This window comes from Trachinotus anak, unplaced genomic scaffold, assembly GCF_046630095.1.
Source record: "Trachinotus anak isolate AG129_WGS33_773 ecotype Australia unplaced genomic scaffold, CSIRO_AGI_Tana_v1 ptg000002l, whole genome shotgun sequence".
NCBI classification, from domain to species: domain Eukaryota; kingdom Metazoa; phylum Chordata; class Actinopteri; order Carangiformes; family Carangidae; genus Trachinotus; species Trachinotus anak.
This window is the reverse complement of record NW_027273853.1, coordinates 16536643-16561006: the sequence shown is the minus strand read 5'-3', so window position 1 is coordinate 16561006 and position 24364 is coordinate 16536643. Positions and strand designations below refer to the sequence as shown.

At 42.4% G+C, this 24364-nt stretch overlaps 1 protein-coding gene across 8 annotated transcripts in view; it reads left to right on the top strand.

The window, feature by feature from the left end:
• Positions 1-24364, top strand: part of magi2b (membrane associated guanylate kinase, WW and PDZ domain containing 2b) — a 75921-nt gene that overhangs the window by 11795 nt on the left and 39762 nt on the right. For 6 of the 8 annotated variants that reach the window (XM_071501995.1, XM_071501987.1, XM_071502036.1 and 3 more), the window contains exon 2: positions 10160-10276. In XM_071501995.1, coding sequence (XP_071358096.1) covers positions 10160-10276 — 117 coding nt within the window. Of the gene's footprint in view, positions 1-8138; positions 8539-10159; positions 10277-18400; positions 18604-24364 lie in introns of those variants that run through there. The other 2 variants (XM_071502003.1, XM_071502011.1) reach the window with 2 other exon arrangements.

Sequence of the window (24364 nt, the reverse complement as noted above, 5' to 3'; positions counted from 1 at the left end):
ACGGGAATAGAAAACATGGACTGAGTTAGGGGTTCTTGATAATAGAGCATGATGATAGGTCAATATTTTCTGTTTACATGGAATGCTAGTTTAGCACGATGAACTTGGCTCTTGTAATGTGTGGGATGATGAACCTGTACTGTTGAAGAAGCAGTCGATGGATGTTGTCCATTGTAGGCTCTGAACTTCCACTCTGGTGATGCTTATCTCAACGTATGCACTTCAGTGCGCTTGTAAGAGTTGTGCTCTTGAGGGTCAGCTGTCTCCTGGATGAACCGGGACCAGACCTGCTGTCCAACTGAGACTGTCTTGGTAGGTGGCTAATGACTGTTGGTGAGTTGCTGGCCCATTGCCTCAGCTCAAATCCACCATCCATGAAGATCCATCAACCGCCAACATGGCTCGTCCTTCAGGAGGGAGGCTCTGTAAGCAGTTATCAATATAGAAACAGCATTCTGCTGACAGACGAGCATCTTCCCCCGGATCCGTGTGCCTCTGGACATGGGCTTGGAGTGCGAAGGACTGCATGTTGTCTCAAATTGGAGCATCTGCCACTCAGACGGTGGGTTCTTGGTCAACCTTCATGTCTTGCCACAAGAAACGGGTGAATGGTTTGTCTTTGTCCAGCAGACGGACCTGTTGCAACATCGCCTGGACATCAATGCCATCACATTACGTGTTCCCTAAATCTAAGGTGGACTCCAAACAGGCTAGTTCCAAGTATGGGCCATGTCAGGGGGTGGTCATTCAGACTCTGTCTCTTGTACGTGAAGGAGCAATTGAAGACTTCCCTGTCCTTTCCATTATGGTGCAGCATGTGGTGTGGGATGAACTACAAATGGCTGCTCTCTTTAGCCTCTCTTGGTGAAATGGGTGTGACATAGCCAGCGCTGCACAGCTTGTGAATCTCCTGTGAGTAGGTCGCTGCTTTCTCTGGTCCTCTGGCTAGCAGTCTTTATGTCCCACATAGCTATCTCAATACTGCCACCTTTGGTGCATGGAGTGGGGGAAGATTTATTTCCACAATAACTAGCAGCCAGCTTGTAATAATATGTGAGTGGTGTGTTACTGTGTTGAGCAAGTTACTTGTTTTGTAGAATGTGGTCGCTATTTTCTGTCTACGTTGAATGATTTTTTATTAGTGACTGTAACCATGACTGTCATTCATAAGACTGGCATCTAAAGTGCTTATTCAGTGTTTGCTAAGTGTTGCTTGTAGGCTTATCATGGTCATTACCAGCCTTCAGCCCTGTATGCAAGCTGTTATTTGTGAAGATACCTATATGTAGCCTAGACTCACCTTGCTGTTTATGCTAGATGCTAGTCAGCTTGCACTGGTGTGTTCTATTGTTGCAGAACCACACACATCTAAATAAATACTAGATAAACAGCCTGAACCCTAGACCTGGACTCTGCCTCTCCTTTGTCCATATTGTTAGCTGAACACCAAGTACTGTCCTGACCTGACACCCTGAACTGACTGTCGCACCTATACAGACATTCTCTCACACAGATATATTCCTCTTTTTACTTGTCTGTGTGTGTGTGTGTGTGTGTGTGTGTGTGTGTGTGTGTTCCAGTGGTGCAGCTGGATATGCTGACTCCCACCCTGCAGTTTTGTAATCCTCTATAGCCTGTGTGACCTCTTGTGGGAGTGCGGGCGAGCTATTGATCACCAAGTCTCTCTCCGAGTTTTGTTCTCCATGACAACCGTTCAGGCACAGCACCACTTCACCTCAGCTCTCCCCAGACGCCCCCGACCATCAGCTCAGATCTCAGCCTTTAACCGGCCAGATGGCCCCTCAGTTTGCTCAGTGTGGTAGCGTGTGTGTGTCTGTGTTGCTGGCGTTCGATCAGTTGCGTATTTTTTGTGGTGCATGTCAGGTGTATCTGTGCTTGAATTAGGGGGAAGGACGGAGTGTTTATGTGCTTCAAGAGAGAAAGACTGTGATTGTGAGCAGAAAAGTTGTGTATGAAGTGGTTTTGATATTAAAAGTATTGAGTATTTGCTCCACTTTTACATGGTGTTTATGTCTTGCTGTTCCTCTTCTGTTCTTGTGATTATGAGATTTTATTTGTGCGCGCACCTGTGTAAGAGCCAGAGTTTGCAAACTGGCACCTGTTACTAAAGCGTGACTGACAGTTTGTTAGCGCTTAAAAGTTGAGCTGTTAAGCTTTGTGAAGAGATAGATTTAGAGAGGTGATGTGGTGCAACTCTGCTTCCCTTCACTCATGACCTCCTGGGAGAGCGGGCATGTCAGACCTAATTATGCCTTCCCAAATTAAACAAAATGGCTCCTGTTGGTTTCTACATGTATCTGCTCCCCCCTCAAGCCTCACGTTGCATACATACAAACAAGTGTTCAGACCCGCCCTGCTGGAAGAGAGTAGTACTCAGGAATATGTTCTGTATCAAACTAGTATGTAACGTGTCCATGAGCACAAATCAAGCCATTTTACTGATTTTGACTTTTCAATTATATCTGGCCATTTTGGCCACATTTGCCAGTGTTAAGCAAGTTGTTGCTAACACAGTGAGGTTAAAAACTTATAGACATTAATTACCTGATCCGGTAATTAGATGATCAACAAAAAATTATGTTTTTGTCAATGATATTATTTCATGCTATTAATCAATTAAAGCAAAAAATACCAAACATTGCCTGGGATTTAGCCTCTCAAACATGAGAATTTGCTGCTTTTCTGTTTTGTAAACTGAATTTCTGGGTTTTGGACTTTGGACTTTGATAAAACAAGACACTTGAAGATTAATTAATAATGAAAATAATTATTAGTAATAGTTCCAAAATGGAAATTTACCTTGCAGCCAGGGATTAAACTCATAGTTTACACAAATGCATTGATGACAACAAACAATAAAACTCCACAGTGAAAAACCTAAGACCAAAATGCAATTTAAACAATCAATAATTATCAATATTAGGAATATAAAAATAAAAGGGAAAAAACAGCAGATCAAGTCAAACATCTGAACACTACCATCTCAGATAACATTGGTAGATTGAAATCCAGGCCAAATATAAACTCAAATACAGTGCAGGTAAGGTAAAATACAGGTGTATATGTACGTCTAATTGTTACAATTAAACTTCATGCCTACCTATTTGAATGGAATAAACGTCGCAGGCATAAAGTAGGAAAGAAAAAAATAATAAGTACAAACAGCAGAGATACATGTATGGCAGGTGAGGCTCTGGTAAACCCTGCATTGCTGTTTTGATTGAAGAATAACTGCCCCCTCTTCTTCCTGTGAGTGTGTAGTTTGCATGCTGGTTAGCTCAGCCTCAGGCTTGATGCTGTTTCGAGGAAGACGGCTTATCAAGATAAGTGACAGGTGTTTGAGTGTGATCTTGACCCGCTGAGGGCGTTGAGGGCACGATTAACAATTCAGTTAGCGGCCTGCTGGAGAAAAGTTGTATCATTATCAGACCTGCTAAACTGCAGCTTTAATGTTCCTGCGCTGTAGTTTCACCCTTATAAATGCCTTTGCAAAGATGGAAAGATGAACAACACCCTGCAAAGCTGTTTATTGTTTAAACAAGGAAAGAAAAAAGCAAGATATTTGATCCTCACCATCAGAAGGCATTAGCTTGGTTAGATTCTTAAAATTTGGTTGGTTAAGGGTAAGATAATTTTTTAATGTGTATTTTTGCAGGCGAGAGTTATTTTGATCAGGGAATGACTGCACATTAAGCTGTAATGATTTTGATTTATGACAAAATTGTCAATACAATGCTAAAAATCCTTACATCACCTGTTATAAATCTACATCAACAATTAAAACGTACACCAGAGTCATTCATAAATGGATATTTCACATTGGGAAAAAATACTTCAACTCAATACTGCTAATTCTGCAGTTCAAATGAAACAAATGAAAAATGTAAAACCAAGAAAATGAAAATGTTTTTGTCTCTAAAATGGAAATAAGGACCAAATTGAAGGAACTCTGATTATGTGGTCGCTGTGTAACAGGTAAAGAGCCAGCTGCATTTACTTTTATATTTAGAAAACCTTAATTATGTGAAAAAGGCGTTGAAAGAGAAGTTAATCCCAAATTTCTCCTTGTTGAATGAGGAGGATAAAATCCAAATGCTCTGTGTGTGTAGAAGCACTGCTGGCTTGGCTGCTCAGAGAGTCTAAAAAACCCACGGCAGCAGTAAGTAACAGTGATAGAGTTCATGTCAGATCTACTTATTTAGTCATAATTGAAATCAGCCGCAAGCTCTTTATTTAAGTGTTTTAAGTACCGGAACCAGCCTGTGGGCTTCGGGTTTTCTTCGGGTTCTGCTATTTAAACGACTGAGTGGAAGAACAGGAGCTTGTTTTTACAGAGGCTGCTGAATCTACTCCGATATTTCATTATAGTTAAGATATAAATATATGAATAAGTATATTCAAAGTTGAGGACAGTAACTAGTCAAACTATGCCGTGATCGTATTTCCACCATTGGTCAGTCGAATGCTATGTGACTGAGTTGGAATTTCTGGCACAAATAGGTTCTGTTAGGGGGCATTTCCAGCCTGCAGTGTTGCCAACTTTGTGCATTTGTTGCTAGAGTGAGAGACTTTTTTCAAACAAGACTGGGTATAAACCTAGTACATGGCTGGACTGTGTATGGATGCCAACTGGGGGCTTAGGGCTACACGTCTTGCTATGGGCAGTCTATCCAGCAGCTGTGGTTTCCTGGCCTCTCGTGGAGGAGCACTTCCAGTACACAGAGCCTCGCCTCCATTACAGTAAATAAGTGACTTTCATTACCACCATCAGTATTACTGAAGGAGACAGAGGAATAACTACACATAAGACACACTGAGCAAGAGAGAGCAGGACAGTGGGAGGGAGAGAAAGGAGTTATTGATAACAGCTAAGCTAAAGAAACTAGCACAACTGAATAGCATGTAAACAACAGAAACATCAGCAACCTGAAATGAACAATGCATTTGCTGCAGCACAGCAACAAAAGCCATGTTAAGAAATAAAGGGTTTCTGTCCACTGGAAGGCAAGAGGGCTTTTAATTTGAAAGGGCTACAAGAAGTGTTGAGTTTGTATTAACACATAATGCAGTAACTTTAATGCGGCAAATAGGAGCGACTCAAAACAAGGCTTTGTACTAAATTACTGCTTTGACCAATTCTACATATCAAAAAGGAATAAAGGAAATTGGAAATAAAGACCTGCCTCTAATACAAGCCTGCCTCAAACGTTCTGGAGGCGAAACTATAGTGGATCCCAGGTGGAGGCTGTCCGCTTTGTGAGAGACATAAGAAGAAAGATAGAGTGTGTTGCTTCTAATTTTCTATCTGAGTGATCATTTTATAAGTAAATATAGCTGAAAGCACTATGTCTTTTATTTATGTGTTTGGTGATTTGGTCAGATGGTGTCACGGTTAGAAAATTAAGATTTGACCAAAGGCAGTTCAGCCATATACTAGGGTTTGGATTAGTCCTGTTTGGGGGCAAGAAGTGATCATTTTGTATTGTTACATTTCTATCTGACTGCTCAAATCTTCACAAATAGCTATTATTAAGGATGGCTGCGCTGTCATTTGAAAGAGACAGAGTTGTTTTACAAATTAAGGCTTTGTATCGATATTTCTTGCAAATCTGCTGCACATCACAATGTAGGACGATAAATGCCCATCAACACCAGGCTGAAAAATCTGCTCATTTGGTCATGACATAGGGGCTATGACACATCACATCACGTAAACAGCAATATCCCTTATTCAAACCTGGACGGGGACTTCTGTTGTATGTCACCCCTTTCTTTCTCTCCCCACATTTCCCGTCTCATCAGCTGTCCCTAACCGAGCGCAAAATGCCCCAACAGATGAACTGATTTTAGTATATTGGCACTGGTATGTGAAGAACAGATTATTGCTGATTTTCCTTCCCTGTAATTGCATTCAAATCAGTTAGAGTAGATGAAATTATTTACTAAGGCACAAAGACCCAGTGTTTCTCACTAGTTTAGCGATGGTGTGTTAGGTAAATCAGCAGCTGTGAAAACAAATCTGTTTCCTTACTGTTGCCAAGCAACAAAGGCATTCAGTTATGTTCTGTATGCCACTATCTGTCCATACATCTCTCTCTGTAAAACTAATTTCTCATCGGCTTCTTATGGGAATGAAAAGCTATACCTGGTTAAATGTACTAACCACATGTGGCCCAATGCTCATTCTTGTCAAACAGAACCATTCACTGCCCAAATGCTTACATAGTTGTTTGTATTGGACAGACTCAGCTCTACATATTTGGATTCAAGCAGCGTGCTAAACAGTCAGTGGGTGCACTGGCAGTAACAGAGCAGACACATACTACAAGATGTTGAACTATTCAACATATAAATTTAACAGACCATAGTCCATCGCGGTGTGTTGATTATTTCAGGTGGAGGCTGCCGGGGTAGCAGCTCCACCAGACGCAGCAGTCGGTGCGCTGCAGGGAGGAATGTGGCGCTGACGTCTTAAATGGGCCACCTTGTTGAAGTGTCACTACACAAACAGTGTTTTTTTTTTTTTTTGATCTGTTGATGGTCAGTTGATGGGCAGGAGACTATGTGACTTGCATGGACTAATGTAATGCTTCACTGAGCAGAAACTGAACTGATTACTGTTTGCTTTGATGGGTTTGTGATTGATCGCGGCTGTCATCTTTTCCCCTTGATGTGCTACAATTTTTGGAAATCTTTAAAACTGTCTTCCCCTGATTTTTCCTGCTTTTGTTGGAACAGCCAGTCACAAAACAAGTTAACTGTTATGTTTACAGGATCAAGCTTAACTTTAAGATTGTTAAATTTACTCAAATTGTTACACCACTAAATCTTTTAAAAATATATTTAGAAGGCACAGTTTAAAGTATATTTATAGTTTCAAAGTATATTTAACTTCTGCTGCCAGGGATCTCATCAAAACAATAACAAAAGACAGTGTTAGATCACCTTGTGAAGTAGTGTAGGATCATGGGAGTTGTCCTCACCACAATTGCTGTCACTGCAGTCAGCTTCTTCTTGTTTGGATTCCCACAGTGTCAATCATTTAGGAGGTTTTTATTGGGAGCTAAATTATCTGCAGAGGTGTCCTCCTCTCCAAAATAAACGGACCAGGTGATTGTAATGGGGAAAAACACCGATTAAAGCTGTTTCACGTTATAAATTAGTGTTTCACTGCTGCATGGCGGACACAGGACATCAGGGAGGGGCTGGGAGCTGAGCTGCTTGGCTTGTTTCTCTGATAACTTCACACACAGACGTCCGAACGTGGTTAAACACAAAACATCTACAAAAAATGTAAAAAAAACATATTGTAAAAATGTGGCTTAAGGCTGGATCAATGGTCAATTTTGACCACCTCTGGCAGGAAACCACAACACTGACACATGAGCAAAGGATGTGATGTCATTGAGAGGCGACCAAATCAAACACACCTACTTTACTTTGATTAAAATAATGGATTTCGGTAGATTTGAAAATTGCTGGAAACATACAAACAAGTACTCAACAGATCCAGTCATTTTTAGACATTTTAATGTTGAAAAGTTACATATTATACCTATGAATATGTTTCTTTAAATATATTTGAATAGAGCCCTCCTTCACACTCAGTTGTGCCCCGAGCTAAGTACTCATATCATGTGTTGATGTTTGTTTATACTTTGTATTCAGACCAACCCTTGCCCAAGACAGTGCTAAAGGCATCTTCACTGGCATCTGCAACTGTGAGCTCATCAGTCCTCCGTGTGCGTATGAGTGTGTGTAACCTCAGTGTGACATCTGCTGCTGCTGCGTTTCACAGTATTTCACTCTAGTTGGTGACGTTTACACAAGGTCAAACAGGGAGAGCATCTGGTGGGTGAGACACAGAGTATTTGAGGAATGTCAGGGAGCATCTGGGTGAACTCGCACACTCACATATACACACATAAGATAGACACACATCTAAAAAAATTTTCGCACATAAACATTTATTTCCCTCGCTCTCTCAATGTCTCCCTCTCTCAGTCCCTTGCACACACACACACACACACACACACACACACACACACACACACACAAACACATACACACACACACACACACAAACCACAAAAACACTCTAGTGCAGTTGCAGCAACAGCAGATAGGGGCTGCTGCAGGACTGTGGAAGCGGTCTGACCAATCCACGGCCAGGTTGTTTGTAGCCCGGCTTCCCACTGGCACATCTCCTTCTCTTCTCTTTTCTCCAAACGATCGTCGTCTCTCTCCATCTCTACGTGTCTCTCACCATCTCCCTTCCCCCTCATCCTCGTCTTCTTTTCTGGGATTAAAATTGGCCGCGGCCGTGTGCTGTGTGTGTTGGAGCAGCGGCTGAGAAGCAGAGGCAGGGGGGAGTCAGAAAGGTTTCACCGAGGCAGCAGAAGATGTGCAGTGGTTGGCTGCAAGGCTAGAGGACGCCTGAGAGGACAGGCTGTCTGTGGATGTATACCTGTGGAGAAAGGACTGCTTTTATCAACATCTGGGGCAGCTGCTGATGAGGTGCCTGGATTGTACTGCCTTTCTCTTGACTGTGTCTGTCTCGCCATCTCTCTCTGAGCATGTCTTTGTGTGTGTTGGTTTGCATGTATAAATATGTGTGTATTGATGTCTGTGCCTATGTCTGACTACATAGCTGAGTGATGTGATGTTTACCCATCTGAAAACTGCGACAGTCCTAATAATAAGATTACATCCTATCTTTCTTTGTTTTCTGGTCCTCTCATCTCATCTCCTTTCCTCTCCTCTTCTCTCCTCTCCTCTCCTCTCCTCTCCTCTCCTCTCCTCTCCTCTCCTCTCCTCTCCTCTCCCTTCCCTTTGCTGTATGTGAAGCAATTCACAGTGCTTCACAGCCTCACTAAAATGGTGTCAGTTTACATAAGATGTTATTCTACAAGGATTCATTATTGCAGAAGCACAGAGTCACCTGTGTCAGCAACATTCATGCATGCGTCTGCACCCATGTAAAGAATTTCCTCTGACGGTATGCTGTATGTTCTGTCTGATGGGTAGGCGCTGCATTAATCTCAACCGGTAGGCCGAATGCTGTCAAGTCAGTTTGGCAGCAGGTCACTAGAGTATGCATGAGTGAGAAGACATGTTTGTCATTTGTAAATGCATGGCATGTAACCTCATCCTTCCTGCTGCTGGATGTGATAGTCTTGCATATTGAATGCTGTGTGGAGAATAAGTTCTCCTCCTCTCATCCTCCTGGGCTTCTTTGGTTTGGGATGAAGGGAGGAGAAACTATTCATGGACATTATCATACAGTGTGTGTGTGCAGCACAGATATGTTGGCCTGCTCTTAGTCTTCTGCCTTCTCTTATGTTTGTCATTTATTTTACTGTGTCTCAGTTCAATGACTTAATGAGACGTGAGACAGCTTTGAACAGCAAAGTCAGAAAGGCAGAGGCAAGGTGGTGTGAGCTTCTGTCTTCCGTAGGCCTTTGTCACACAACCTGCTGACACCACACATTTAGCCCCAAGGGGATCACTGGTTTACACAATTACCATGATGTGTGTGTGTGTGTGTGTGTGTGTGTGTGTATGTATTAACGTCAGTGTGTGTATTAGCCATTGCTGTTTTACTTTGGTGTGAAAATCAGTGTGAGCTTTCCACCTGATAAAGCCATTTTGACCTCATATCAAACCACTAAATCTTTTTTCTTTAACACCCTTAACATACAGTTTTCCCTTTTTACTGCACCTTAATGTTGTTAAAAATCATCTTCAGTCAAAGTTTGCACTGAGAAAACATTTATATTTAGGATGAAGGATTTTTTATAGCTGCATCATTCCATCAAAATAAACTCTTCTGGATTCCTTCTGCATGATTTCATACACACTTGCTAAGAATTCAGTGTGAGATATTTGGTATCTTTGGAAACTTTGGTATCTCCACTGGCAGAATTTAAAAGTTCTGTTGAGCAATGTTTGGCTGCACAGCATGTGCTTGTATAGCTGTGCAGGCTGCAGCTTGTTCTTCATGAGAAGAGAAATCCTTCTGGTTGTTTCCATCACCTGCATCATGAGGGAAGAACAATCTTCAGCGTCTCGAAACAGCGGACCACTCCAACAAAATGAAGGCAAGCTGTAACCTCTCTTTTCTATTGTTTGTTTTTAGGGGGAGTGGTTGACAAGGATTTGCGACACTACCTCAACCTGCGCTTCTCCAAGGGCTCTGTGGACCACGACCACCAGCAGATCATCAGAGACAACCTCTACCTCCGCACTGTTCCCTGTGAGTCCACATCACCCCGGCTCTGTCCCTGCTCTCCCTCCTTCCTTCTGGCCTCCATCACTCCTTCGTGCCTCTCTGTCACTTCTCTTTGATCTCCTCCTCTCCTCTGCCTCACTGTGTCTGCAATTGTCTTTTTCATTGTCTTTCTCTCTTTCTTAGATATCGCTTTCCTCGCCCTCCTCCTCCCCCTCCTACAGCTCTATTTCCTTCTCTTTCTCTGTTTTAGTTTTCCCTCCTTACCCCCGGGACGTTGCCCTCGTATTTTTTCATCACACACGCTCTTTCTCTCTGTCTCTCACCGTCTACTGCTCCTTCTTTTCCCTCAATCGTCCGGCTGCCGAGCTCTCAGCCTGAGGTTTCCAAGGCAACCACCCTCTTGTCTCGAGGCTTGCGTTGCCGTGACGCCCTACCCCCTTCAGCACACGCTCGACATGCACAACACACACACACAGATATACAAAGATAATAGCACATTACTCTGTTGAATACATAAGGAAGATGTTTTATTTATCTGTATGTGAGATACTGTACATGCTGGACACACAAATCCTCCAACACTTCATGCCAGTGGGTTGCATGTGGATGTACATGTGTGTGCTTACATTGTGTTATCGGTGCGTGTGCCTGTTGCCTGTTGGGAGACGATGTCATTGCCATGATTGACATTGAGGGGATGCCGGCCCCAGCAGCACCGTCTGCTGTCAATACACCGAGCAGCTTGTGAATCAGCTTCTCTAGAGACTGAAGACACTGATGCTTTACTTTGCAGACTACATGTTATTCCTTTCATGCAGCATGTAGACCAGTGCACTTTGAGTTGATGTTTGTTGAAGGTCTTTGTACTCGTCTGACATGTTTAAGTGTCCTGTGAATAACCTCAGTCATGCCGTCTTGGTGTTGTGCAAGTAAAGGTGGTTGAGTTTAAACAACAGGCCTTTTGGCTGTTTGTGAACAGGCAGACTCTGGTACAGAACCATGAGAAAACAAAGCTACGATTTGACGTCAGTGATAGTTGTTTTTGCGTTGGCTGAGCACTTCTACTATACTGGATGTCCTCTGCCTGTGTGTTGAGCCGCTGACACAGAAGTGATTGTTTAATACGCTCCCACAGCTGCACAGTTCCTGAGCGTCTCTCCCTCTTTTTCCTCTCCTCTCTCCCTCCCTCTCTCCTGTCGACTTCATGTCTTTGCTTTCACTCCTTGCTCTCCCTCATGTTCCCCCTGCCTCTCCCTCCTACTCTGCCTCTTTGATTTTGTTTGGTCACTACTTCACTTTTTTCTCTCCCTCTTAGTTTTAACTCCAGATGGCCCACCCTCTCTCTCTTTTCCGGCTGCGTCTCCTTGTTTCTACCTTTCTCAGCCTGTTGGCTGTGTAATAGTGACAGGGTGATGGCTCAGGTGATTCGGACTGGCTGAGGTTCAACACTGCAGGTCCTCGCACACTTCAGCCCTGTTGAGGCCGAAGGACGGCACAGGTCCCTTTTGGCAGCATGAACAATAGTTTTGTCACCACTTTTCAATTATAGCTGCCTTCCAGCCCTTTATGAGAATGGAAAGACAGTTATTCTCTGTGATGTGTGAGTGGTAATGACATCCCCATAATTAACTGCCTATCACTTAACAAAGCTGATGCAGTGTAATGAAGATTATAGAAATTCTAACTTGTAGACCTCCTGCATAGTAGCTTTGAATCATACTATTGGACTATATTTGAATTTCAATTAAATACACTTGTGATTTTACAGCGTTTCCCCAAATTTGTCTTAATCTCACCGACCTGATTGAATTTGTCTTTGGCTCAGCAGGTCATCTGTACTGTACATGAGGATGTTTCAAATACATTCACTGCATGACTTCCTGGCAGTTTGAGACACATGGAGGCAGGCGTTGCTCAACCATCAGAGTGACACAGCATCAGACAGCTAAAAAGCAGGGATGATGGTCCTGAGCGCTGTGCTGCTCATGCCTGGCAGGCTGTTTGTTGTTGTGGTTTGGAGCGTTATAAAATCAGTGTTTTTCTCCCGTGTCTGCAGCAGTCTGACCATGCTGTCAGTGCGAGTCTGTCAGCTTGACAAGCAGACGCCACTCTGCATCACAACATGCTGTCACACACTGAGGGACGTGGGAGGAGGTGTGTGAGAGCGTGTGTGTTCATACAGCTAGAAGGCTTACATGCTGACATCAACTCCTGCATCCTGTTACATCATTCAGCTCAAGGATCGGCTGCGCTCCCCCCAAAAAATAATGAATTCAATGTGATAATTTGCTGTCTGATATTAATAACGTTATTCACATGTTGCATTGTTGCCTCCAGGCTGTCTGCCATGTGTGTCTTTGTGTTTGCCACTGTGTTTGTATGTGAATGTTTACTTATTTGCAGGTTTGTTTTCCACATGCATTCACACTTCAACAAGCACACATGCCAAACACTGGCAGGACTGCCACTTCAAGAATATTCACATATACACATTTTTACTAGAGGGACTAACACTCACTGCAGATAAAAAAGAGATATAAAAAAAATAAGAGAGATAAACCAGATTGTGCAAGACTGAATCAATAGTTGCAAAAAGTGTCAAGCAAAAGAAAACCAAAAGACAGAGACAGAGAAAGAGAATTTGGGAGAGATGTGGGGGAATATTGGGATAGTTGTCACAATTTACTGGTTGAAACATCTGACGAGGCTGTCACTGTTTGAAAGTCTAACTAACTTCTTAAGGCTTTGAGATTAAAAATTTGCAGCACCATTTCATTTCATTTATAGGGATCACTTGACCACTTCAGAAAATGAATCTGAGCTTCTGCCAAAGCACCTGCTGTTGAGACACCTAGAGTTTATATAGTTTAACTCTGCAACAGTGTGAGTGGCATTCTGAATGGAGCTGTGAGTGTAAAGCAGTGAAATCAGGCTAAAGGTGTGAGAAAATCTGGAAAATATACAGGGAGAAGCTAAAAGGTGGGGGAACAGTGAACAGAGAGAGAGGAGGGGAGATGATGGATGTGGACATGAGCAAAGAGCCTTTGCGAGATGAAAGAAAAAGGGGAGAAGACAGGAGGTGAGGTGGTAAAGAGGAGATCAGCAGGGGAGAGGTGGGGAGTTAAGAAAAGAGTGGACAGAGAATGGAAATTGAGATGGTGAGAGTCAATGCAAGGGGATGGGAAGAGGATGGAGGGATGAGCTGAGAAGAGATGCCAGGAGTAGAAGGGCGGACGTGCATTGAATCGGGGTAGAGGGAGATATGAGGGAGCCTCGTAAGTCATTCCCCGGAGAACCATCTCTTCTCCTCCACTCTACTCAGAGGCATCAGTAAAAGGCTCTATAAATAGCTTCAACAGTGAGCAGCACGTTTCTTCACTCAGATAGCCTATAAATACATGCAGCTTCTGTCACTTCACATCCGCTGCTCCGTCCACATGCTGCCCTGTAGCTTCGTAGCCTCCAACAGGGAATCCTCCTCTGGAGACTGCACAGGAGGAGAACATAAAGAGGTTGATGGGGAACATGGCCAAGATGTTTAGGCTGCTGGTGGTGGTAGGGCTGACGGACGCCATTGATAATGATAGCAGTAATGAAGATGTCTATCACAATGATGTGATGACACCTCTTGACCCTGATGCATGCAGGAGATTTTAATGCAGAGTCTTGTTAATGCGGAATTTATGCAGTTGCTAACAAGCATTTTTCAGCGCCAAGTTCCTGTACAGAATACTTCATAAACCATGCAGCTCATTTCATGCTCCAAATGATAAAAAACTACCAGAACGCTGTAAACATGTTAGTGTAAAGAGGTGGTTTTAAAACTGTGGGGGGCATACAGCCACTGCAGGTGGGGGGCTGGATGGCCAGGGGAGAAAAACATGGAGTGAGACTAAGTTGAATGAATATGATTTATGTAGAGAAAATAAACAGCCAGGAATTTGCTGATGCTATTGTGCTGACCTTTATTTCATTAAAATTCAAAGTGGATATATTTTTATTAGTTATCATTGTTAATGACTGATAAAAATCGTGGGGTGAGGGGGGTGTTAACTTTTTTGGGTGCTGAAGGGGGGCATGTCAGAAAAGGTTTGAGAACCACTGGTGTAAAGCATGTGAAGTGTTTAATTTCCAACAAAAACACAATCAAAACAAAATCTCAGCTTGTGTTATCTTTTTGATATTACAGAAAGAATACAGTACATTTAGCAGTTATAAAATTAAGTGATAGAAATTGTATATTGTAAAAATTCTATACTATACATATATGCATATGTACTTAGTTTTTTACCAACATCAGTCTATGTACATCATCTTTTTCCAGCCCACAATCTCTTTTCCTGCCAGACGTATAGTTTAAAAATTCAATTTCCTGCTGGGTCCATCTTCCACAGCCCTTTTTTATTGATAATGAAGAGAATAAAATTCGCCTTACACCAGCAGTGTAGAATTTAACATGTTAACATATAAAACGTGAGTTTATCAGATTTGAGTGTATAAAGATTTGCAAATTAGTTTTGTGGAAAAGCACGGATGGAGCTGCTGCTGATGACTCAACTTTAATTAAAATGAATTGAACAATTTTAAAACATTTGTGCAGTGGGTGCATTTGTTGTTCAGAAAATAATATATGTTGTAGTACATGCTGGTTTCTGTTGTGCTGCTTTGTGAGGAGTTCTGAAAGAGCCAATATTCAATATTTTGCTTTAAATCATTTATTTTCTTTCTTTATGGATTATATGAATCTGAAGAGTTGAAAATATAAGAGCAGTCACCAGTCAGTGACTGGTAAAAGTGTGTCTGCCAGCTGATTTGGTTAGATTTCAATTAATTATGTATTGATTACGTGCAATCAGATGGGCATTTACTCAATCTCTGCCTGCTGCTTATACGCTTGGTTTAGCTTCCTGGCTCAGGATCCAATGGGCAGAAAAGGGAAGGACAGCAGGAACACCTGAATATATTGGGCCTCAGCCTATTTTAGAGGCTTGGAGTCTAACCTCTTTCTCCTCTTCTCCCCAAGCCTCTACCAGCCAGTTTGGTTAAGGTGTTGTGTTTTTGTTTGCACCCACTGCACTACTCAACACTCTGCATACATTACTGACAAATAATTATTTTCTCTTCACCTTAAGTTTGAAGTAAATTCAATTTATTCACATGATATCCCCTTTTTTTGTCACTGACTTTGAGCGAATTTGTGACATTATAAATACAAAGGGACAAAATCTGCACCTTCAAACAAACATTCAGTCCAGTCCTCTGTGATGGTTTCCTCAGCAAAGGAAGCTGTCACTGCAGTGAGCTATCAAATTCTCCCACTTCCATCTGTGTTTGATCTTTTTTTGACTGGCTGAAGAAAAATGAGGTTGTTGCATCCAAAAATTTGTTCTGAAATTGAACCAAGAATATAGGTTCAGTTTTTGGATGTTTTTGTAGTTGGAACACATTAGTGTTAGTTTTGGTTATCAGTTGTTGAATTCTGTTTATAGACTGTTCATTGAATCATCTTTATGGTTGCTGACATGGATGGGAGGGGGCCTTAACCCTAATTTGGTAGTGTGACTGATGATGATAAGGCAAAGAGGAAGGAGGAGGCGTGATGAGTTATTTGAGGATGTTTGTTAGGATGATAATGGTGAAGTTGGATGAGGTGAGAAAGATAAAATTAATGTCTTGTGTGTGTGAGTATCAGTGGAGGATTGATCGTATATCTGTGTGTATGCACACAAACACAGTTTGAATGTACATGAACATATGTGTTTTTTTTATACAGTTACATTGATTATTCTGTTTGTGTTCAGATTTAATAGGCTGAACTGATAAATGAATAATGGGAGTGTTACACGCCATTCTCTTTTGAGGTTGTGTGCTTGCCTCAATATGTGAGATATGTGAAATACATCATCCCCCAGGGACTCTCTCCTTAAAGGGGTGATTTGCCTGCTGGCTTGCTCTTGTTAAAGGGCTGGCTGACATGCTTTGATGTGGTTCTGTGCTCCCTGCAGTTTGATTGGCACACTGGATTAATGTTGTTCCACAGATGAAAGAAACTGTGAGGGGATGATATGAATTTTATGAAATGAAAATAGCAAATATTGAACATGATTAATGAATTGGTAATGTTTGCAAAGTGCTTTCCATGTTAAGCTCTGGACAGGTGTCATCTCATGTCTTTTCTTCCTCTCCTCAGTATGATCCTCTCACTCAGCAGCTAATCACAAAACAAGGTTCTTCTGAAGCCTTCTATATTTGTTTTCCTGTCTCTAGTTTTGCCTCTCCACCACCTCACCCTCCTCAGCTCCCTCACCCCGTGTCTCTGTGTGTGCTACTTCTAAGATCAGAGTAATGTGCAGTGATGAGCCAGGTGCTCAGTGAGCAGTTCATCCTGTGATAGTCAGTGAGCGCTGACACCTCAGAGAGCTCAATTGTTTACCCTGGTCAGTCTTTAGTCCTCTCCACACTAACGCATACACACACAGCTGCACACACTGCACAACACACACTACATACCAGCTCAGTGTGTGTGCATCATCATGACCCACACTGTCGTCCTGTGTCTGTCAGCTCTGCAGACTAATAAAGGTGCTTTCCAGCCTATCAGGGCTGATTTCCATCACCACAGTAAACACCTCAGTACAGGGGTAATTTCTCAATGTCACCCAGGCACCAGCTTCGCCAGACGCTGATCACTGAGCAACACAGATATATTTGCAACCACTAGTGGACCTGGCAGACAGATACTTTATGGGTGAAAACCCAGACAAGATGCAGCTGCTTTTTTAACTGGAATTAACTCCGTGCATACAAGTTTTCATTTCTGTTGAGAAGTTTTAGTTGACTGAGCGTTGTCTTCATTTGTAAATCACTGCTTTTAGTTTTTACTTTATCACTTCATTACTTTATTGGAGCCATTGAGATGCCATCATTACAAAAGCAGGTTGTGATGGCAAGTTCAAATATGAACTACATTTTATTTTTTCATTTATATATCCAAAATGTCCAAACATACTAAAAATGCTGTTAAAACTGCTGCTACCATGATAAGAGTTAAAGCGCTGATACCAGAACACCTTTGTCATTTTCCAATACATTGCTTTGCCAACTGCAAAAAGTTTCCTGCAAAATCCTTTTTTCATGAAGGGAATAAGCCCAACTTCTCAGATGCACCTGTGTATAATGCTGTCGTAACACAAACAGCTGTGCAATAACTTTGTCTTCACAAAAACATGATGTAAATTAGGCTCCCAGGCTGTGGAGACTATCCCAGTTGACATTGAGCAAGAAGTGATGTGCACCCTGGACAGTTTGCCAGTGGATCACACTATGTACACATATATAACATAGACAAACAACCATTCACACTCCTATTCACTTCTACAAACAACTTAGAGTTGCCAGTTAACCTGCATAACCCAGAACCCTCTTGCTGTAAGGCTATAATGCTAACCACTGTTTCGCTGTTCCAACATGTTTTACAGGCCTTTAACTCTTAAGCTCGGTCTGTCTGTAACTGAGCAAGCAGCCCAATCTCACAATCATCCCACACACTATCATACTGCTGGCTGCATCTAGACTGAACCTGTGGAGGCAGAGCATCCTCCACCCCTGAGAGGGATTTACACTGGACATGTAAGTCCCCGAGTCCTCCCTGCCTGCTGCCTTTGTTGAAGTCAAACCTCTCTGCTTAAACGCCAGCTGAATTACTCTGAGGTAACCAGGTGTGAGCTCTCAGTGGCCAAGCTCTGACAGTAATTGATTGATGAAGTGCGAAGCAGTGAGAAATACAGACCGGCAGCTCTGCAGAGCAAAAGGGCTCGAGCTGAAGACCTCTGAGACTGTAACAAGTAAAACACATGCAGAACGGCAGAGCGCCATATCTGACATAAATATTATTTTTGTAAAGCTAATGTAGATGTTGCAGCTTGTTACCATGGCATGGCTGTGTTGCCAGGCGCTGACGTGTTGTCGTGGTAGCAGACGCTCCTGTCAGAGTGTTGCCATGTTGCGTCGCTGCATCTGTAGCCCGGGCTTTGTAGTGTAAATAAGGATGCCTGTGTGTGTGTGTGTGTGTGTGTGCGTGTATGTGTGTGTGTGCTCGATCATACCTCTTCTATAGACCTGCTGTCACACTTCACATCTGCCAACCGGGGAGAAGGAGAAAGGAAGAGGAGGGGTGAACAGTGAGAGTGAATGAGACGTGAGAGACCTAAGTGCGAGACGGAGCTTGAAGGAGAGACAAAAGAAAAGAGGAGGATAACGAGGGGAAGAGGGAGCGGATTAAAAAAGGCAGAGAGAGAGCAATGGGGACAGCAAGTACCAACAGAGGAACAAATGCATGGAAGAGCAATGAGGTAAATTGGAAATGAGACAAAGAGAAGGTGTAATGGAGCAGTGCAATTTGAAAAGAAAATACAATTAGATAGATAGATAGATAGACAGATAGATAGATGCAAGACTGAGACGGTAAATGAATAAGATAGATGCGAGACCAACACAGTAAATGAATAAGAAAGCAGCTGTACTGTGTGTGTGTGTGTGTGTGTGTGTGTGTGTGTGTGTGTGTGTGTTTGTGTGTATTGCGAGAAACAAACAGATAGTCTTCGCATTCCTCTCTGCTCTCATGCTGCCGTGGTACTCTGCTTGCTCTGTGTTGAAAAGGATTCTGGGTAAACATGTTCAGGGTTTTGAGGACAGTATCTTGGTGTTTTTTGTTTGCTACGGTTGCAGGATTGTGTCTTGAAATCCAATGTTCCCATTACACTCCCACTTGGGTAGGTTTAATATTACATAATCTTTTTGGCTGCACAATTAGATTGAAAAGAAACATTTTAATGCATAATTTTACTCACTTTTTCATGAAATATCAGAAATTGTTAGAACCCTTGGGATCTTTACTAGAATTAAGGAAAGGCTTCTGCTCAGCTACAGAACATGCACAGGACTAAGGATGTTGAACAAACAGCAATATGTCTCAATTCAGATGAAAACATATACATACAGAAAAGAAATGTGTCTCTTTCCACTTCCTGCAGCATTATTCCACTAGGTTTGACTTACATTAAGCTCAGAGGATAGGTGTGCTAACAAAGCTGTACCTGTGAGCTTGAATCCTCTCTTTCACGCTCTTTCACAATAATCCCCGGGTGGATTATTGTGAAAGAGCATCACGCCTGCTCACCTTTTAGAGAATATTTTTAGTTACAGTTAGATGTGGTGTTATCTCTGTCTCTGTAACAAATTCACTCCAACTCCCAAAGCAACCTGATGGCTCTGATGGATGAAGATGCTGAATCCAAGAGGGGTTTGTAAGACAAACACAGTGCCTATATGTGCACATTAGGACACAGAGCTGGAGGCTCAGTTGGGACCATGTATATCCAGTTTTTCTCATCTGAGTTTGTTGCCAATTAGCCCATTACTGCACAATTGTTCCATGTATTACAAATACTGTAGGAGTATTTTTTTTAACTCTGGTGGCTTTAAGGATATCTATACCTCTTTGTCTATAGCTTTAACTTTTACCAGTTAATGCAATACACACACTTGGTTCTCCCCACCCTCATCTCCTCGTTCATACATACACTCAGACAGTATCAAGTGACCACCTTCCCCCACTCTTTATTATAATAATCAGTCCATCGATAGTCTATTTTTAGCTCTGAGTCTCCCCCGCTCTGCTTCTGCCTCTCGATGACTTCCTGTCTAATTATACAAACATGTGTATTCATACACGTGCACAGTATCAAACTCACTCGCAGGCTGCTGTGGATCCACATTGAGGTTAACCAATCATTCTTTTTCTGCTCTCACTGTCTCCTTCTCTGTTGCTGTCTTTTGCTGGTTTTCTCTGCTTGCCACTCTTCTGCCACTCTATTATTTAGCAAAGGTCTTTGTCCTCTTATCGTCTGACACCCAGCAGAGTTATTTCAGTATATCAACTATTTTAGCTTTGGCTCCAAATGGACTTTCCTTGTTATGTTTCTATGTAATCTCTCTCCCTTTCTCTCTCACACATTCTCCCACTAATGTGAAAATATTCTGTGGAGCTCAGTTGTCATGGTTTGAGGCAGAGGATGTCTTCACCCCCTAAAGTGGCAGTTCCGAAGCTTTTCTGTGCTATTATAGATTTAAGTCATTTAAGCCATAAATCTCTATGGCGCTCACACTCCTACTTGCAGCGTCACCTCTGAGAGGTTTGGCTGCACTGACTGATTGCGATGCAAAGACCATTTTTGGCTCATAGCCGACTTCATCCTTTATTAGTGAGAGCACGACATACAATCAATAGTCAGCAGCAGCAGTGCTTTTGGCTCAGAGGAAGCATCGCTGCCTCCTCTCAGTACAGTCTGCTATTTTTTAATTTGAGCACCTGTGCAGCTTGTCCTGCTTTGTTCAGTTAATTTATTAAAGCTCTACTTAGGAATTTGTGTGGCCTATGTACAAAGAATATGAACTGAACTGAACTGAAGACATTTCATACCTCATCCACAAGGCTCCATCAATTATAAATAGACTTTTCATCAGTTTTAATGTCTACCTGGGTGTTTTGGAGGATAAGAAAAAGGAAGTTGGTATGGTAAGATAGATAAAGACAGAGAAAGATAGCAATAGGGGCAGAAGGAACAGTGTGTGGATTTTGCTGCTGACAGTGTTTGTTTTAATAAAAAGGTCTGCCTCACAGTTATTTAGTGGGTATTGCTAAGGGGAAGGGAGGAGGAAGAGCAGAGAGGGAGGGAGAAAAACAGGTAATGTGCTAAACCGCTCTTAGTAGAAATGTGTGAAAAGGAAGGAAGAACAGAGAAACAGTCAGCCTATCTGCCTATCTTAAGGCCAGATAGTCGATCAATATTCCCAGCTCAGATCCAACAAGGCTCTTACTCCCTCTCTCTCGGCTCGATTGGTGTGTCCAGTGAAGGAAGCTGTGGGAGAAGGCCATCAGCAGGTCATCAGTATTCCAGCTGGCTCTGCCTACTCTGGTGTGGGCAGCAGAATAATTTCACTCTGATCTAACAGATCAATAGCTGTACCCAGTGGAAGGCGACCAGCCCAGCCTGGCTGACTGAGCTACTGCAGTATTCAGAGTAACACTGCACACGCAATGGATGGCCTTCTTTAGGATTCATTTTTTTAGTTTAGCACGCAGTGTAGTTCATGGAGTGGGTCTGAATTTACTGCTCTGTGAAACTTCTTTACATAGTCTGTAGTGAGGAAGTCACCTCACTACTACAGGACTGCTTTGAAAACAGACTGGGAAGTGTTCGCACAGGGGGCTGACTGAGAAGAATACACCTCATCTGTCTTAGCCTGCATAGACTTCTGTACGGGACTGGGTTAACCACCAAAACGATTCAGGTGTTCCCAAACCAGAAACTGTGGTTGGACAGAAATGTATGGTCCCTGCTCAGGGAATGAGATGCTGACTTCAGAACAGATGACGTGTTGGCCTACAAGAGTGGCTGAAAAGAACTGAAGAAAGGCATTAGAGAAGCTAAGTGCAGGTACAAGCAGCACATTGAGGGGCACTTTGAAAACAGCAACCTCCGTTGCATGTGGAGAGGTATTAAAACCCTAATGGACTAGAGTTGCACCCCACAAATGAGTTCACTGAAGATATGTGCTGACCAGCTAGCAGGAGTATTCACGAGCATCTTTAACCTCTCCCTATAACAGGCTGTAGTCACCACCTACCTTTAATACACTACATTGCCCCTGTGCCCAAAAAGACAGCAGTTAAAAGCCTCAATGACTGCTGCCCAGTTGCCCTAACACCAGTTATTATGAAGTGATTTGAGAGGCTTGTACTATCTCACATCAAGGCCATCACCCCCACTGATCTGGACACCCACCAATTTGCTTACCAAGAAAAGAGATCTGTGGAGGATGCAGTCTCAATCACACTTCAGACAGCCCTGTCCCACATGGAGCATCCAAGCATATATGCCAGGATGCTATTTTATGAATTTAGCTCTGATTTCAATAGTATAATCCCCAACAAACCCGTTTACAAACTCAGCAACCTGGCATTAGCTTATGCCACTTATTATGGACTTCCTCACCCACAGATGACAAAATGTCAGAAGGGGCAACCGAACATCTCGACCCTCACCTTGAACACAGTCGCACCGCAGGGCTGTGTACTTAGCCCAGCCCTCTTCACTCTCAGCCCCCATGACTGCACCCCCATTCACTCCTCTCACACCATAGTTTAGTTTGCTGATGACACCAGTAAAGTGGGATCATATCCAACAGTGAGGAGACACACTCCAGAGAGGAGGTCTAACATCTGATGAAATGATGCACAAACAACAATTTGGTCCAAAACACCACAAAAACCAAGGACGTCATTGTGGACTTTAGGAAAACCAGGAAGACCACACCTCCCACTCTCCACATAAATGGTAAGAATGGATAATATCAACAACATTAAATCCCTGGGAATCCGCACAACAAAAGATCTCACATGGTCCCTTAGCACCTCCCACCTGGTGAAGAAAGCTCAACAGAGGCTTTTCTTCAGCAGGAGACTCAAACAGGCCAAACCTTCCTCTCAGCTTCTGGTTAACTTTTACAAGAGCAGTATAGAGAGTATCTGCCACTGTACCACAGTGTGGTATCCTAGCTGCCACGCCAAGAGCCGTTAGTTCAATACTGCACTGTTTTGCACTATTGCTGCCCTCATCCAAGTGCCATTATACATGTAAACGTACAGATATCACTACCTCAACATTTCAACATTTCATCAGGCTTTTTATCTTTTTATCTTGCAATGTGTCTTTTTGCGGCTACTTATCTTGTTCATCTTGGTTACTTTTTCTGCCTTTTAGTTGCATGTATATGAAGGGATGGTCAAAATGATCACTTAATAACACCTGACAATATAATGCAGTCTGATAAAATAGCCTTTTGATATCTTTGTTGAGCTTATGCTTAACTTCTTGTACAAACTGAGTCAGAGGAGTGATGAGTCAACTCATGGGGGTGGGGAAGATATTTATTTCACCTTATGATATAATGTAATCCAGTATACAGTATAAACCACCTAAACTACAGCCTCAAAAATGACCATGGAGTTAAATCAATACTTCTGAAACTGGGGGGAAAAATAGGAAAAAATTATACTCAGTGACTGCATTAACTGTAGCACTGTTGTTTTGCATTACATTATATGGCAGCTAGACAAAATAAGCAAACACTTACACATTTTCCAGGGGACACAATACAACAGACCTCCAAAATATGATACAAGAAGTGTTGATTATCTCTCATGGTAGTTTTCCAGGCAGTGTGTTGATCGTTCTGGCTCGAGCTAGTTTGCGTTTCTGCTAAATACAAAGAATAAATGGACATGCACTCAAGGATATATGGCCACAAATTAAAACTGCTTTATTTGACTTGCCCAATTACATTACAAGTATACACAAATAAGATATTTACATAGGTTTTGTACGTTGTTTGACACTTCTGGGTGTCAAATACCACCTGCACCAACCAGCCAGACTACCTGTTATTGCTGAGATTGAACAAAATGTTCCCAGCTGCTCAGTTTGTAAATCTATATCACTGTAATGAATCTACATTTATATGTTGGCTCACTGATATGTGGTACTTGGTTCAAGTGAAAAACAAAGCCTATGTCTATGGTTTACATTTCTTGGGATTACAGAGGGATGTTTATACATTAGGCCATCTTTTGGTATGACATTTGTAGGTCACGTCAACAGTATAGAGCTCCAGTTAAGCATTATAGCCACTGGTTTGGGGTTTTGATCTAAGTCTCAGAGTACATCAAACAATGCACTTAGAGATCCACACACATCCAAACATACACACAGACACACACACACACACACACACACACACACACACACACACACACACACACACACACACACACACACACACACACACACACACGCATACCTGTGGTGTTGTGGATTTACAGTTTCCTACTGGGCTGTGATCAGCTTGGAGATGGGATTACTGTTGGCACAGTGGGCACTTTACCACCATTTAGAGTCACAAAGACAAATACACAGTCGAGCGCACACATGTAGACACACAGACAGAGATAAGTACAAACAACACCCCTCTGTACACAGTATGGCAGTCTTA